This window comes from Physcomitrium patens, chromosome 5 (genome assembly GCF_059467195.1).
Source record: "Physcomitrium patens ecotype Gransden chromosome 5, ASM5946719v1, whole genome shotgun sequence".
Classification (NCBI taxonomy): domain Eukaryota; kingdom Viridiplantae; phylum Streptophyta; class Bryopsida; order Funariales; family Funariaceae; genus Physcomitrium; species Physcomitrium patens.
Genome location: NC_143414.1, coordinates 19,472,769 through 19,490,313, shown reverse-complemented (window position 1 = coordinate 19,490,313; position 17,545 = coordinate 19,472,769). Strand labels below are relative to the sequence as shown.

The 17,545-nt window shown below is 30.6% G+C and overlaps 1 protein-coding gene and 1 long non-coding RNA gene across 3 annotated transcripts; both read right to left on the bottom strand.

Annotated features, from left to right (window-relative positions):
- Positions 1-7,436: 7,436 nt before the first annotated feature.
- Positions 7,437-9,103, bottom strand: LOC149989327 (uncharacterized). The gene is made up of 3 exons (XR_016503157.1): positions 8,309-9,103; positions 7,991-8,062; positions 7,437-7,825 (listed from the first exon to the last, which is right to left on the bottom strand). It is a non-coding gene; the product is annotated as an uncharacterized LOC149989327 (long non-coding RNA).
- An 873-nt stretch (positions 9,104-9,976) lies between these two features.
- LOC112282031 (uncharacterized) lies at positions 9,977-13,008 on the bottom strand. 2 transcript variants are annotated; one of them, XM_024519153.3, is made up of 3 exons: positions 12,360-13,008; positions 11,374-11,774; positions 9,977-11,069 (listed from the first exon to the last, which is right to left on the bottom strand). In XM_024519153.3, exons 1-3 carry the CDS (start codon positions 12,385-12,387, stop codon positions 10,566-10,568), a joined length of 933 nt encoding a protein of 310 aa, XP_024374921.1. In that variant the 5' UTR covers positions 12,388-13,008; the 3' UTR covers positions 9,977-10,565. The 2 variants fall into 2 exon arrangements, with proteins under 2 accessions (XP_024374921.1, XP_024374920.1); XM_024519152.3 differs by having other exon boundaries at positions 12,187-13,004.
- Between the last annotated feature and the right edge of the window lie 4,537 nt (positions 13,009-17,545).

The window sequence follows — 17,545 nt, the reverse complement described above, 5'->3', positions numbered from 1 at the left end:
TTGGTTTTGTGCCTCAGGGTCTGATTTCAATCTAGGTTGATAACCGGCCCTCCTTGGATATCAATATCTAGTTTTTCTAAATAATTTTTGCTAGAATTTACTCTTAACTTTCTTTTAAAGATGTTTATATCATTTATTTTTCCAATCTATCTTATTTTGCCTTATTTTTGGCCCTACAAAGTAAGTAGAAGCTGTTTTTTCTAAAAAGGCAATATTACTACTAAAAGTTTTACTACCTTCTTATCTTTTATCCATATTTTTCTACTTTTTCTTTTAACTTGGCTCTTCTATAATAAAATCCATATTATTACCTTTCACCATACAGTCGTGTTACAATACGACAACGTACTCTTTAAACTCATCATAATTTTTGTACTATAAGATATTTTGGATACAATAAAATCTTAGAACTAATAATAAGAGATTTTGGTGGCTTCAAGTGTAAAAGATAATTAAAGACTTTGTGTGATTGTATGATATTTTTTCAAGATTAAAAATTCCTTTTCATTGACCTTATGGACTTTTTTAGCTATTACATATACTAAAACAATCATAGTCTTTTGTTTCTATAGATTTTATCATAGAGATTCTAATTTCAAATTCTTATGATTTTATATTTGTAATAATATATTATTTTACTAAGATGATATATTTTACACCATATAAAAAAAATATCACAAGTGAAAAAAACAACTAAACTTTTATTTGACAATATTTAATGCTATCATAGATAAATAAAGCATATTGTATTAAATAGAGAGATTCAATTTGTATCAAGGTTCTATAAAATCTTTTTCAAAATATTAATATTGGACTTAAAATTATCTTCAACTTTCTATCTTTAAATTAATAGGAAAACAAAATGGATGAATTAAGTTTTAGAATAGTATTTGAATTGTATTATTAACTATCATTAAAATGATTAAATAATTTTTTTATCATATAATAATATATTATATTTTTTTACATAATAAATATTTTTTATGCTAATTATAATTATCATCTATAACTTGATATTTTTTACTTTTAAAAAGTTGATAATTTTATAACAAAAGTTATCGCAAATTATTAGATCTATATACAACAATGAAGGCACAATAAAAAAAAGCTCAAGAACAAAAAATTATCAACATAGATGCCTATCATAAGGAATAACATTAATTCCATATTAGCAATAAGATATGGTTATTATGTCATAATATTAAGACTATTTTTCTTTGTAAAAAGATTAATTATTATAAACTTAAATAAAAATTTATTTGTAAATAAATAAATCTAGTTGCTTATTAATTATACTAAAAATAATTTCATATATTTATTTTTATACCATTCAAAAAATAGATATATAAAAAAAATAAAAATATTACTTCTTCTTATAAAAATAATTAATAAATAAGAGTTTAAAGTTTAAGAAGTTTTAGATTTAAAGCAATACCAAAATAGGTTGAAATGTCTTATATATTGGTACAAATATTATATTAGAAAACATACATTAGAGTTAGCAAAGATGATTGATATTATTCATTAACTATATTTATCAAAACCAAGATAAAGAATCAAATAATATTTTATCATAAAAGAAACAAGATTCAGTGAAAATTATAACCTATCTTCTATCCTTGATTATAATTTGTATCTATTTGAAGAGTCAAGAAGATGGAGAATTAAAAACCAATAGATTCAACTTAAGAGCTATTGTTTATTGAATTATTAGATAATACATTGAGATCATCAAAGCCTTTATAATGACATAATAGAGATAATGACCTTCAATAACAATATTTTCTTCTTTGAATAAATGGTGAGATACAATGTGTTTGATATTATAACTTCAAAAGATACTATTGGAGATAGTATTGTTTGATATTATTGGAGATAGAAATTACTTCCAATGGTATTGAAAATATTATATTTAAAAGGAGTTACAAATGCTTCAAGAATGATGAAATAATAGGATGATTTTTTTTTCTTAGTATTAAGCACTATTAATGGTTAAAAGATCTTATCAAATATCTTTAAAGAGAATAAAAAGAAAATACAATTTTTTGCATCTTGGACTTCCTAAATATGTAATTACTACTCTTGATAGACTTTGCTTCTACAAAAGATGATAATGTCATGCACATACATAATTACCTAAATAAAGAGTCTTAGATTAAAAAATATATATATATAGATAGATTTGATAACATCTTAAGAAAAAAATTCTTAAAAACTTTATAGATATGGATTTTATTTTTTACATATTTTTAGGTGATTGATAGATTAAAAATTTAGCAAAAAAGTTATATTTTAGAATTGAAAAATATACTATTGTCTTTTAAAGTTCTGCATATAACATTTCAACAAGTAAAATATTAATAATCCAATATATTTTTATTTTATTGATTAAAATTTAACTTTAATATGAATATCTATCAATGGATTTAAATTTATTTATATTTATTTTTTATTATAAATTAATATATAAATTTATGATAATATTTTTTTCATAAATTAATTTATAATATTTTTTTATACCACTAATATATTTTTTATTTGATTCAATTAATCTCCAATCAAAAAAAATTATAATATTATCAAAATATATTAAATAGATAAATTAATAATATTTATTATATTAAAAAATTAAAAATTAAAATACACAATTCTAAAAAATAATTTAAATATTTATATTAATATTTATACACAACTCTTAAAAATATCATACAAAATAAATCAAAATATTCAAAATCAAAGATATAATTTAATTTATTTTATAAATAATAATATTTAAAATTTTCTATTATATCTTTTAGTTAAAAAAATTTAATGCTAAATTTTTATTTATATTTACAATAGCTTTTGTTTAAAATGAGAGTATTTGAACTATTAATAAATATTTGAAATAGTAATCTAATTTTTTTAACATATAAAATAAGAATAACTAAAAATCATACTAATATTTTTAAGATAAAATATATCAAAAATATTAAAAATTATCTAAATTCTTTAGGAAAATTAATAGCTTTATAGATAACTAAAAATATTTTTAAAATATCATGTAAAAGAATAAAATATGATCTAATTGAAGTTATTACTTTCTATTATAATTGATTTTAATCTAATATATATATATATATATATATATATATATATATATTCATACATATACATACTTACATATATACATACATAATTTAAGAGTGTTATGTGCTTTTAATTTCTTACTTATTTTTAAAAAAATAAAATCTAGATAATAAAGCAAAAAGATCTTAGGCATGTTTAAAATAGCCAACTTACTTAAAAACTAGACATTTAAGTTAGATTAGATTAAAAAAAAAATAAGAAACCATTAAATGAAAATAAGTAGCTGCCATAATAAATTAGAAGTAGTATAAGTATTCATTGAGATTTTTTTAAAGAGATTTTTTTTACTTCTTTTGTTACTATTTTTTAAAATTAAAAAGCACTATTTGGATTGCTTGTAAAATATCGTGTCTGCATTTTGTTTTATTTTATCTTTTCTTTTTGCATTCTAATTGAACTTGAGTTGTATGCAATTGAGCTTGAAACAATAGTCAATAGAAAACTCTTCTTGACATAGATTCTATCTACAATCCATTAACTTTGATACAAGAAACTATATTGATTTTGTATTTACAAATTGAAATTTGATAAGAAATAAAAATATTTAAAAATATTTGAAAGTAGAAATCAATTTTTTTCCAACTTGTAGCAAAGTTTGGTTGACCTCGAAATTTTTAAATCTCAGAATAATTTGTGTTCAAATTAATAAATTTTAAATAATAGGATTTATTTTTAAAAAATACTAGAATTAAAATTGTAGACAATAAGTTTTTATACCTACTTTTTGTTAGTTTTTAATATTTTTAATCAAAATTAATTAAATTAATAGAATATTTTTTCAATTGGCATAGTATCTAATGTTAATAATAGTTTATGAATCAACCAACATCAATACCTTAGTTTCTATAAATTAAATCTTTAAATAATTTTTTTTAAAAAATTTAATTGAAGTATTTTTTACTTTTAAAGTTGTTTTTCTTAGAAGAATTCTTTAATTTAGAATTATAATTATTAATTGTCAAAAATCCACTACTTATAAAATTTTGGAAGATGCATCTAGATTTGAAATTTTTCTCACTAAGTGTTATAACTTTTTTTTTTAAACTTTGACTTATTTTGGTGGACTTTGACTATATGCTATTTTTTTTTACATGTATAACAAGTATCATTATTGTAAAAAATCTTCATTTTTCTTTTATTTTGGCTCAATGTAATAAAAAAAGAAATAAAATAAATAAATAAATTTTTCTTTCTTTTTAAAAATATTTTTTACTTTTTACTTTTTTTCTAATTAAAAAAATCTTTAGCTTTATCTTCTTTTTTTAAATTAATAAAATTATAAAAAAATATCTTAAAATAATTTTTAAATACTATTTTTAAAAAAAGTCTTTATCAATTCTTCTATTATACAATAGTAGTTAAATATATATATATATATGTAAATTAAATATATGATACTTGATTTTAAAGATCTATTGTATAATTTTATGATATTATTTTTATTTGTAGAAGTTACAATTTTAATACTAGCAATCCATCTATTAAAATAAAGATTTGTTACAATATATACTTTTGTCATTTAGATGTAAGTTATATTACTATCATTTTGTACATTATACCTCAAAATATTAATTTTATAAATATTCTTAGATGCACTTTTATTTTATTTTTTAACTGATCTTCTAAAATATCAAGAAAAAAAAAAAAAACAAAAACAAAACAAAAACTATAGATTATTATTATCATTATTCTTATTATTTTCTACTTAATTTTTCTTTTGTTAATATTCTACTTCTTTTTAGAATTACCAAACTATCATTTTATATTTGAGATTCTTGTGCATCTTATATTAGTCATTTTTAAAATTAATTGACTTAACATCCTTATTACTTATGGTACTATCTTAAAGTCGTAAATAGACTTAAATTATTCAAAATAAAAACTTTTTTTTTCTTGTATAATTTTCTTGATCTTTGATAACACTTTCTTCATAGTTCCATTAAACACATCTTTTATTAAAATTTAGGTCATTTTTATAATTCTTTAGGATTTAGGATTTATGATTTTTGTGCAACTTTATTTTTTTTTTTTTTTTAAAAAATTTTTTTTCTTCTTTACTATTATCATGTAAGGATTTTAAAAATTCTACTTCTTTTTCAATATCTTTAAAAAAAAAATCTTCTTCTTTAAATGATGGAAAGAATTATATGGGATTTTTTTTTCTTATTTCTTGTCTATGAAGTATCTAAAACTACTTATTTTTGAACCATTAATAAAAGATCTATTTCATTCATTTCTGTTTAAAGATTTTACTGTAATATTATTTTATGGTAAACTCTATATGTTTTTTATTTTTATTTTTATTTTTACCATCTCAATCCTTTTGCAATATAAATTACTGCATTTTTTAGCAATCTAAAATAAAAGTATTTTATTGTACAAAGTTTCATTTAAACTAATATAATATGTAATAATCAGATGTTTAATCTTTAACTTGTAATACTTAATATACACAAATAGTGCAAACATCCAACTAATATTTGAAAAAGTTATAATATATGTTCCAATAAAAGGATACTTATCATCTTTAGTTCTTACTTTTAAGTAACTTCTAGCCTTTATTATCTTTTCTATGACTAAATTTTATATTAGTCCTTAGTATCTTTTACTCTTTATTTCAATTTTTTATTTTTTATAAGTCACCATAAAACACCTCAATTTAAGCTTACATCTAAAATCAAGAGTCTTTATTTGAAGCATATTGTGCAAACACTAAAATGCTTTTTTAAACCCTAACAAAAGCAATTTTAGATCTAGAAACTTATATTTGCTTACATTTTTGTGAAGCCCTTCTAGTAATAATAATTTCTTTTCAATTTTTACATATCCTGGTATATTTTTTATTTTTTAATATATGAATAGTATTCATAAATAATTTTTATTTTTTATATACACTACATATTATAAATTTATATTGATTTTTTTTACTTAAACTTTAAAAAGAGGTTCAAAATAAAAATTAAAAAATTAAAAAAATATACATATATATATATATATATATATATAAAAATATCACTAATCAATTAAAAAAAATGAAATAAAAGATGCTAGACACTTAAGAGTGGTTAAAAAGTATATATATACTATAGTAAACATAATATAATTAAAGATGAAAGATAGAATGTAAGTACTTGTTAAGTAATCATGATTAAAGAACATAGTTGCTTCTCTTTGAATATAGACCCGACAAAAAGAAAATTAACTAGTCAAATCTAATTATATTTTTTAAATTGGTTCTAAGTTGTTTAATTAATTTAAATATAATTGAAACCAAATTGGTTCAAAAATAAATTTAAATTGATTTAGAAATAACTGAAAACCATTATTAATATTTGTAGAGTATATAGACTTATATTATTGTACCAAATTATATTATTTTATAAACTTATTATAAGAATGTAATTCTAATTATTTAAAATAAGCATGTAATTGTAAGTGCATATGATTCTAGTATGAAAATCTATGACACTATACAATCTTTGATGTAACATTATAGACAAAGAAAAAAAATTGTATTAAATATCTTTAAGGTCATTAAATTTTAAAACTTGTCATTGATAGGTAGTAATATTAAATCTTCTTGTGCTTTCAATATTAAGGTAAGTTTTATAAATATTTAAAGTTAATAAAATATTATTTATAAGAAATATGTACTTATATATTAGAGTAGCTAAAGAATAAGTTTTAACACCAAAATAATATTTATATTATGCAAAAATCTAACTATTTATGATTTGAGATGCTATTGCTAAATTACTTTATTTCTTTTAAATCTTTTGTATTATTTTTATCATTTATAATATCTCCAATAAAAATTAATTTAATATGCATTGAATTTTAGAAAATATTGCAAGTCACAAGTTGCTTGAATATTATTTTGTCTAAGCTAAGTTCAAAAATTGTAGCCCTAACTAATTCAAAAATACCACTTTTAGAAAAGATGAATTTTTTTAATATTACTTCTTCAAAAAATCAAATACTTAATTTTTTATTCCATATATAAAATAAATAAATAAAATCTCATTTGTATATTTTATTTTTATAAAATCATCTTTTATAACCATATTATCAATAAATAACTTATTTTTTTCCAAAAATAATTAACAACAAGAAATGACTTAAGAGCATGCTTAAATGATAAGTTAATATAGACAAACTAAATAAAATGTTGGCCTCACCTAATATTTAAAAATCGTGCATTAAATCAAAACACAAATTTGTAATTAATGATATTAATCAAACACATAAAAAATAATATATTTTTATTAAAATTAAAAAATTTAATTTTAATTTTAAAATATGTATTACATACAACAAATAAAAATTGGTGATATACTTGACACTTTATCCATAATTATGAACATAATTTAGGATATTATATCCATTTTTTTTCTCTTCAATACGTTGCTTAATCTTGAGTTTTCCAATGTCAAGCAAACTCCAAAAAAAACATGACGCAATGATTCAATTTCTCATCCTCGACCTTTGAGAAAACTACACAAATATGGATGTGATTGACATTTTAGTGGCGTTCGTCCGCACCTTTCTAATAGAATGGAACTACTCATGCGTACAACAGAATTTGGTAAGTTACGACACACCTCCCTGGCAGTGATCAGCAGAATTTAGGAAGCTAAGCACAATTATTTGCTCCTCCTCATGTTGCTCAGTCTTGAGCTTCATAGTCCTTAGCGAACTTCAAAACAAAACATTACACGATTATATGATTTCTCACAAAAAAACCGGTTCCATTAAAAACACTGCCACCCCTATTCGTATAGAGAGCACATCAGTTAACAATCCAGAAGTGTGGTGCGTGAAAACTTTGAATGGACTTGGAATTCTGTTCGAGATGTTGTACTTATTTCTCACTCGATGACAGCGCAGTGGATGAAATAAAAAATGTGGTTGATAATTCTCGACTGTTAAGCCTCTGCAACAAGAAGCACAACTTCAGACATGCAGGCATTGATACTTATCAGTTTTGCACGAGAGAACAAAGAAAACTGGCATATGATGTTCTTACATACGCATACACCGGCTGTAATGCTTCCATGTGTGGCGATGGAAAAAGACGTGTGGTCCCTAAGAGACATATCTGCAGTAGTGAAAGAACCTTCCCTTTAAGTATCCTTTCTCGGTACCAGCACTACAGGTCTTACAATGTCAGACAGCCTACCTTTCATTCGGTGTCCCCATGTTGCACACTTTGAGGCTGCTGTACGCAGTGTCGTCACCTGATGAACACGCCAGCCTCGGAAATTTTTGCTTCTAAAAGCACGAGAATTATCTTGTCCGCTCAAGACACACACGATTGATTGTGAAGTTAGGAAGAAGACATGCTTTCCAAAAAAAACTATGATCAAAACCATAACCACCAACTCCTCATTCTGCATTCAGCATCAAGGTTAGACTTGTCAGAGTATAAAGTAATCAGACGAGTCTTTCAACTTAGAAGGTTGCAAACAATCGTGGAAGAATGACATTCATTAAAGTTTACCAGGAAACTTTGAGTTCAATAGAGGTCGGAATTAGTAGTTTACTCAGCTTATGGGGAAGAAATATAAAAGTTTGCAGAAGTCGTCACCATTTCAGGCGACATAGCATCACCGTACTACACTGTAATTAGGTTTCTGGCGGCTTCTTTGTGCCATTTCTACACGATTTCGAAGAATCACGATGATGTTTATCTCACATGATTCATGCATTTTGGAAGATTCGAACCAGTTCAAGAAGCAATAACACAATTTGCGCTAAGAAGGTTTCATTGCGAGGACTTCAATTACACCAATCGCTATTTATGACAGGATTATTTCCAAATTGGACATTACAGAATATGCTGGTCAGAAGTTTGTTCGAGACTTTGATATGTGGAATAGACGTTCTATGCACACGAGAAGCACATAATTACAGCAGAATACTTAAAACAGGATAAAAAATCGCTTCGTTTTTTCACTTGATGAAAAAATGAAATCAGGTGACCACCAAGTATGCGAAGAGGACTCGGTCACATTCCAGAGACTACTCGTTTTTAAACGCAGAAGGCCCCGAAATTCTACCGCACAAGCCCATTAAGAACGTCTTATAATCGACAGTGATGGTAAATGTTGGAAATAAACCTTTGATTGTCTGTAAAGCATTATTCACCACGTGTGAAGCTCTAAAAATAGTTCAATTCCAAGGTGCATGTATTTTGTACGATGGGATAGAATCTATGGAAGTTTCGTTGATGCTTTGGACGCACGATGGCGGGGTCGGCTCGGCCACATATTCCTAGCACTTAAATCAGGTTTTCATGAAGTATTTCTATAGCAGTGTTCTTTTTTCATTTACACTTTTCTTTTTCCGGATTTGACAGTCAGAGAAATACCGATGCATAGATTAATACAGGACTTCTGTGGCAATCTAAAGTGACAGACGACATGCCGAACCGAGAACGCACGACATGCTGTTGTCCCTATTGGAAGCTCAAGAAATCCAGATCACTAATGACAGATGGAGCAGGACAATGTCACAGAAGAATGCTGTCTCAAACCGCTATGGAACAAGCCTAAACCTGATTATGACCAGCACTATCTCATCGCAATTCACCATGGTAAGGCTTGATTTCCTTAACGTGGGAACATCGAGCCCCCTTCGTAACAAATAGCTCTCGTCTAGTTAGAGGGAGTATGTTATAAACTGCAGAGTATCTTCTATCTCATAACGATGTCGGGAAAGGTGAAACAAGAAATACCAATGTAGTTCTTGTGCACATCTTATTTGAATAGTGAGCGTGGAATTCACTGTGACGGAGGAAATCGATGATAGAGATAATTATTGTGCCGAGAGAAATGTGCTAGCAGAATGCGTGAGAAGAGGAAATGACTTTATTAATGGCAAGTGGTAGCAGCTCCAGTACGGAAGTTCACACATATACGCACATATAGATACGCATATACAAACAATTGTACATTATATGTATATATATATATATAAATATATATGTATATTATTTGCAGTTCTAAACGTCTAGAGGCTCTAAAAGGGAGCTTATCTGGAGAGTACAATTGTTGGCATTAGCCAAGCTTGAAACCTTGCTGTGTACCTTTAATTGGTACATCAAATGGCAAGTTGTGAGTTCGCTTATTGCAGCCAGAGTCAGCCTGATTTATTCATTCCTCAAGTGTGACTGGGTGTTGGGCAGAAAATTATTTGGTCTGATGTTACATCATTTCCGACTGCTAAATCTAGCATCATCGAAATGACTTGCAACAGCAGGGCCATTCTATTTGTCTCGAGTCTAATAAACGTGAGAGGTAAGAAACTCGGTTCTCTTGCGATCGGTTCGCCTGCGCATCCTCTGTTGGTAAATTGCAGTTTGTTGATGGTACTCAGAAAATGGAGAAACTAAATTGGTTATATGAACTCCAGTAAGCTTGCATCAGCGGTCAACATCAAGGCCAATCCCACCACGGCAGACCTCTTTCTTCATCGAGCTGCGACAACATGTAATTGCACGATTCGTCTTGGAATGAACCATCCTCAAGCTTCACAGAAATGCGGTGGCAATCTATGGGGGAGAGCATTTGATCGCAGATGCTATCACTCATATGTATGATGCTGGAGTCCACCATAGAGTCTGTAGGAATGTGTGGATACGTTGTGAACTCGTTCAAAGGCACAAGAGAGATACTGTCCGACGTGCGAGGACTGTCTGCGTTAACTATTTCGCTGGACATGCTGTCAGAGCTTTCGAAACTCGAATCTCCCTCTAGAAAAGGCACCAGAGCATCGTAGCTAGCAGTATGCTCAGTACATATCTGTTCCAACTTAACGGAGGCCTCGGACATCTTCGGCGGGGAAGGCTGAGATGCTGTTTTCAGTTTCTTGGATTGTTCCTTTGCACCCAAGACCGAACTTGGTTGTGGCGTCGGCAACTTTCCCCTAAGACAGTCCATCTGCGAAAAAAAATAGAAAGAGAAAGAAAATTAAAATTACTTCCAGTCGCTGCTATCAGAGGATTAAATTGGTGTAAAGCACATGATCAGGAGCAATAAATTTTTACACAATGATGCACATCTCCCAAAAACAGAGCCACTTCATGCAATGTGTGTGCCTTCCACTTCCTGAATTCTACGTAGGTGGTTGACATCGTGGCTATGAGGGATAGTAATAGAATCTGAAGCAAATAGTTTTGGACCACGGCGACCGTAGGATTCGCCGGGGAGTGAAATTAGAGTTATGACAACATTGAAGCCTCACCTCCTCCTGGAGCTGTTGCTTCTCCTGAACCACATCATCAAACTTATTCTTGAGCTGGTTGTAATCTAAGGAGAGAACTTCATAATCCCGCTCCAGCTGCTTGGTTTTCCAGCGCGCACGACGATTTTGGAACCACACGGCCACCTGCCGAGGCTGGAGTCCAAGCTCTTGTGCAAGTTGCAATTTCCTCTCCGGCTCGAGTTTATTCTCAATCTCAAAGTTTTTCTCTAGTGACCTGACCTGATCGAAGGTGAGTCTTCTCTTCTTCTCCACTTGTTGTGTGCAGTCTTCAATTTCCTCATCTCCTGGATCTTCACCAGAGGCTTCAAAGGAGGAATAGTAGGGGCGCTTTTGACTACAACTGGCCACAGCATCCTCCAAGCCTCCACCTGCGAGTTGAACTGCACAATGCGTGCACACAGAAGGTGTTAGACAAGGAAACGCACGTCAGGAGTAGAGAAGTTGTATACTAATCGTATTGTGAAGAATAGAGCAAATGTTGTCTGTTATGCAATCGTATGGCTCGGCAAAATCGCCAGTCGGTTTTAGTATCCTCAGTGTAGCGAAATAGTTCTTTAATTTGTTTTTCAAACTTCACACATGCGCTTCCATTAAAATTGACAAAGTCAACAAGCTTCCATCCTCAGACTTTCAATCTGCAACTAGTGCATACGCCACTGGCGAAGTGAAGAATCTAATGAGTTTGTGATTTCCTGAGCCGGACTAGGCAACGCTGTGTTCAGATTCCTCATAGTTCCCTTAGACGGCCGTAATCTCCACGAATCCTGGTGGAGGAGTGTCTAGTAGACGAACCTTGAAGCTGAACTGAAGAACAAGAGGCAAGCATGGCAACTAAGGTGTCTGTCGAGCTCTCGTTACGCACAAGCATGACATTGGGACCACCATAACCACTCACAGTGCTCGCCATCCCTATCCAGGTAGTGCCACTCGTGGGATGCACGCTCAAGTCTAGTGGCTTCGCCTACCTAAAAACACTCGAAAATGTTTTTGCATCCCAACATTGCCGTCGCAAGTCCTCGCATTTACCCTGAGCACCCAGCGGGACGATTGTCACTACACCACTTACTTCCTTTCTCCCAAATCTCTCCTCATTACCTACCTAGCCAGATCTGATGACTTAACTTCCTTACGAATATTCTCTCTTTCAAACTCCTCGCTCAACTGATATCGTGCTCACTCTGTCTCTCTCTCCCTCTCCCTCTCGCGCACGCTCGAGGGTCTACTTTGTCTCCGCTCACACAGTATCCTAGAGCCAGCAATTTCAAGAACTATGACGCTGGCAGTAACAGATTTCTCAGAACCCCAGACACGGCGAAAGGAGCTTTTAGTACTACTATGTTCAGGTCAGCTTAAGTGCATCCATGGAAATGAGGTGTCCCAGTTCTACTATATAAGTTCACTGCAACAGCGGCTACGAAAAGCCAAAACGAAACCTCCGCCAGGTCCCATTTCTCGCGACGTGGGCCGTACATCTCTGATTTAGTGCAAAGTCTACCTCTCTATATTCCCTCCTCCTTTTCCGCGGCGTATTCCTTCCGACCACTTTCATTAGTAATCGTCTGAAATCCTGGGCTAACAACAATCACCGCCGCTAAGACCACATCATTGACTCAGTGTAACCATCGTGCACAGACCTACGTAGGAAAATCTAATTACCTTATGACAACACTTCATCGCACTCACACACTTCAATGACACCAGCTCGGCATCATTAAAATTGTGAAAAATGCTCGCGAGTGTGTCGTCTCGCAGTCGACATGTTTTAGAATATAAATGTGAGCTGGCTTTGTGCAGGCGCATCCCCCCAGCTTGCCAGAGTCCAAACAGAGTCCACACGATTCATCACTTACTTTGCCACCGACACACCAGTCTCATCCCCCGATTATACTAAAATCACACTAAATCTTGCTTTGCGATTGCAGCCCCCACCCGAAGCTGGCTGCATCATTTTGTCTCACAGCCATCTGGCTCTGCGGGGGCGAAGGGCTTGTCCTGGACCATTCGAGGTGTCAGCGAGATGATGCTCTGGTTAGGTTTTTCTTTACCGTGTCATTAAAAAAAACTACCATGCAGTGAAGACAATGGAGATCCGGTGTACAATTGCATGCAGGAAGAATATTATACTTGTGAAGGACGTCTACCATTAAACATGAAAGTGTCTAACTTTCTGAGAACTGTGGCTTTTCGGTTGTTGTATACATCCTGAATAACGCGGATTTTGTACTCTTAGAATTTTGAGAGGAAGCGTCTTGGATGGTGCTCGAAAATGACGTGATTTTCTTGACAACATAATGAATTGCAGATTCTATTAGGAGCGATGATTGTGCGAAGATGATAAGTAAAAATATAAATAAATAAATAAATAAAAGTAATACCTTGATTCAGTGAAGACGGAAAAGAATCCAATTCTTCACTGCAGTTGCACACGCTCGGGTGATATGCTACGTGACACACGGGGCTGACATCAGTTGGAACAGGATTGACGCATCGTAAGAAGAGATGGGATCCGGACCCCCTGGGATGATAGATGTGTCCTTGATAAATCGGCTTCTTTACTTCTCCTCCACCGACAAATTTCAGAGAAGATTCCTTGTAGCGTCATGGATTAACAACCTAAACTCTGCTGGCATGAGAAGGTTTGAATGATTATTGTTCTCAACTACAACCAGCTTCCCAATGACTGCGGAAACAAAAACAAAAAAAACAAAACAAGCAACAGTTCAGTTCATCTCAGTCCAAAAGAGGCCGGCCTCGATCTGGCAGTTGTATAGATTCTCCCATTTGGTTGGTTGGTTGGGTGGCTGGCTGGCTGTGGGTACTAATTCTCGCCAGTCATCCTTTTAAGCATATTCTCTCCCAAGCTTAGCTTCCAAGTACCCAATATTGCAGGGTATGGGCATATTCTGGGGTGATGTTGAGAAGAAAGAAATGGCAGGTAGTTCATCACTACTAATAGGATTTCTGAGGTAACACTTCTTAATGTGTGCGTTATCTAAACAAATCACAGAGCTTTTGCAACAATATCAACATTTAGTTTTAGAATCACTTCTAAGAAGTATCAATAAACCAAGTTGGAGCCCGCACCTTCAACGAGAACTTTGAATATACAGCTTGATTGATGCAGCATGTGTAACTTCAATTCCCGTGGAAATTACTCTGGAGACTCCTTTTCCATTATATTACTTTTTCACACAAATGGGCTGAAGAGGATTGGCTCCTTGAGGATCCTTACTCCGCAAAATCTTAGTTCACAAGTAATAAAAAACAATAAGGGTGGTTAAAAACAAAGCACCTACTAAGACAAAATAGTACTGTTTTGTCTGATCTGTAGGCCTGCCTCCCGCACCAGTTAGCGTGACGTCATTTCACAAAAAAAAAAAAAAAAAAAAAAAAAAACACGGTAATTTCCACAATTGAGCATGTACGAGCAGCCAGTCCTCATACCGTGTGGTGCCTGGCTTCAGATGGTTCACCGTATTGACTTCGCCCTCAAGTCCACTACCGACCTCCTCACAGGCCCTCGATGCTGCTTTTCATTCCGCCGTGCGACGGTGGATTCTACAGTCACTATCGTGCTCACGAGTGCTGAGGCAGCAGCGGCAGCGGGAAGTGAAGTGGCATGTCAGCATGGTATTCCTCTGCAAAAGCTTGGAAAAAAAAAACCACAATAATGGATAAGTAATTGTCTCATTGGTGCGATGCCGAGAAATGTTTTCTGTAACTAAGAGCGGGGATGAATTGTGGAAGGAAGATGAAGAAGAAGAAGAGGTAATTGTGTCAGAGCTGGCACAGAGGGTAGTGTGGGTTCTTCTGATTCTCCTGTTGTTCCTGACACTCTCACTCCATCTCCGAATAAAGCTAACAGCAAGAGCCTGAAACCCTAGCCCTAGCCCTAATTCGATCCCACCATTCCGCACTTTGAATGTTTCTACTTCTCTCTCATAGTAATTCGATTGTAAAGTGCACAACCAATGCATTATTCAACGTTACCTTTTTCAATAACATCAAAAATGTGTGTGCATTTGGGTGCATTTGTGTGTGGTGAGGATGAATCTTTTTACAGCAAATGACAGGAAAAAGACAATACATAAGTGCAACATAAATAGTGCACTTGTTTACTTATTTTCTTTGCAAGGATATCATCTTTAATGAAGAAATCATGGCTTCGGGGAATCATTTTTGGACACAGCAACTAAAACGAGTCAATCAGCATTTTAATTTTTTCTTTTTGTTTTAATTTTTTTTAGTCTGTTCACTTGTTTGTTTGTTTGTTGTGGAATGTTGACTTGGAATCCAAGTGCATGATTTAAATTATTACATGGGTTCCACACCTTATGCCTTCTGTCCATCCATTAAAATACCCATTTGTATGTGATGAAAGGGCACCAAGTTTTTGGCATACACTAAAATACACTAACATTGTTTGGAATTTGGTCCAAATCAAGAGAAGAGATGTCTGAAAACTATCCACCCTCTTTTTTAGTTTGGGTCCAAAACACATGAAACATGGTCTCTTCCTTTCTATAAAGAAATATTTTGGAAATCACTCAGATCAAATTAAGTATTTTACAAGAGTTGTAGATATCTAACGAAGTCATAATTTTAAAAAAAAAAAAAAAAAAAAAAAAAAAAACATTAAAATTTATGAATACTCTGAATGAATATGGGTGAGATCCACAATAATTTCGTGACTACATACTTACATAAATATATTTTCCAATATTCAAAATTAAACTAAAGAAAACTTCCCAAAGGAAGCAGTAAAGTGAGAGACACCACAAATATTCTTTCACATCAACGTCACTAACATAAGTGGTTCAGTGCTTCACATGGCTTTTCTGAGGCAAGCCTCACAAGGTTTGTCTTAACACTGTATACTTTAGAGAACTTTAGTCCTTCCATATTATATTATGCTTAGGGAAAAATCTTTGATGTTTGGCTGCAGGCTCATTGTAGCTTGTTGTGTGAATTAAGTGAAATAAGACACTGTTATCAAGGTTGTGATGATGCAGAGTTATCCCATGAATTGTTCAAACTCTTGAAGTCCACTATAAAAAGGTCCCTCTCTTTCGACATGAAGTTGACTTTTGCAACACAATTCTTGAATACTACTAGCTTGTTTAAAATACAAAATGCTTATTGTTCTTTTGTTGTAAAATTCTGGGATTTCAAACTATTTACAATCATTAAATTGGTGGGTTTTGTATACTGCATGGAGCTTGTTTGATTTATTTATTTTATTTAGATTGTTCAAATGTGTTGGAATGTACAAAATCTGATTGACTATACTTGTGTTGCATTGAACCTCCCTCTCCATGTTTATGAATAAAAATAAATTGTACAAAAACTAGGTAAATAATTTATCTCACCTACAATAATTGACAAAAAAAAAAAAAAAAAAAAAAAAAACAACAACACAGAAACTTGACAAATTAATATTGGCTTCACAATGCTTGTATAATTTGGCAATACTATTATAAATACAATATAAGATATGATATTTTAATTAAGTTGTTGTATGTTTGTAAAATATTCATTATTATTAAAAGTTAAAATATTAATAATATGACTTTGTTTGCACATTGATGCCCATGTTAGAGCAAGAAGGTGTACGTGACAAATTTTATTTTTAAAAAATAAAATTATAAAATTTGTATTTTTAGAATCAATGTATAGTCGTCAAAGAGATTTTGATTTTATACTACAAAATTAAAAGGAATCAATTTTTTTAATTTAATTTTTGTATTCAAAAATTTAAAATAGATAAAATTATAAATTTTAAATTTAAAACCATATTTTTAGATATAATAAATTATATTTAGAAATTTTTAATTTTATTAATTTTTAATTTATTAAAGAAATCAAGATTTATTACAAAATATCAATGATGCAAAGACAAGAAACCAAAAAATAAAGAAGTACAAGAAGAATAAATTATTAGATTAAAACCAATACCAAATAAAAGACTAAAAATATTTGAATTGTTTTAAATATTGTATTAAAAATACTATTTTTTCTTTTTACTATAGAAATCTTAAAGAAACAAATATAAGGAATTAAATAATCAAGTAGTACAAAACTAAATAAATAAAATACTAGATCAGAGATAATATCAAATACAATAATAGAAACAAATTTATACTCAATTTTT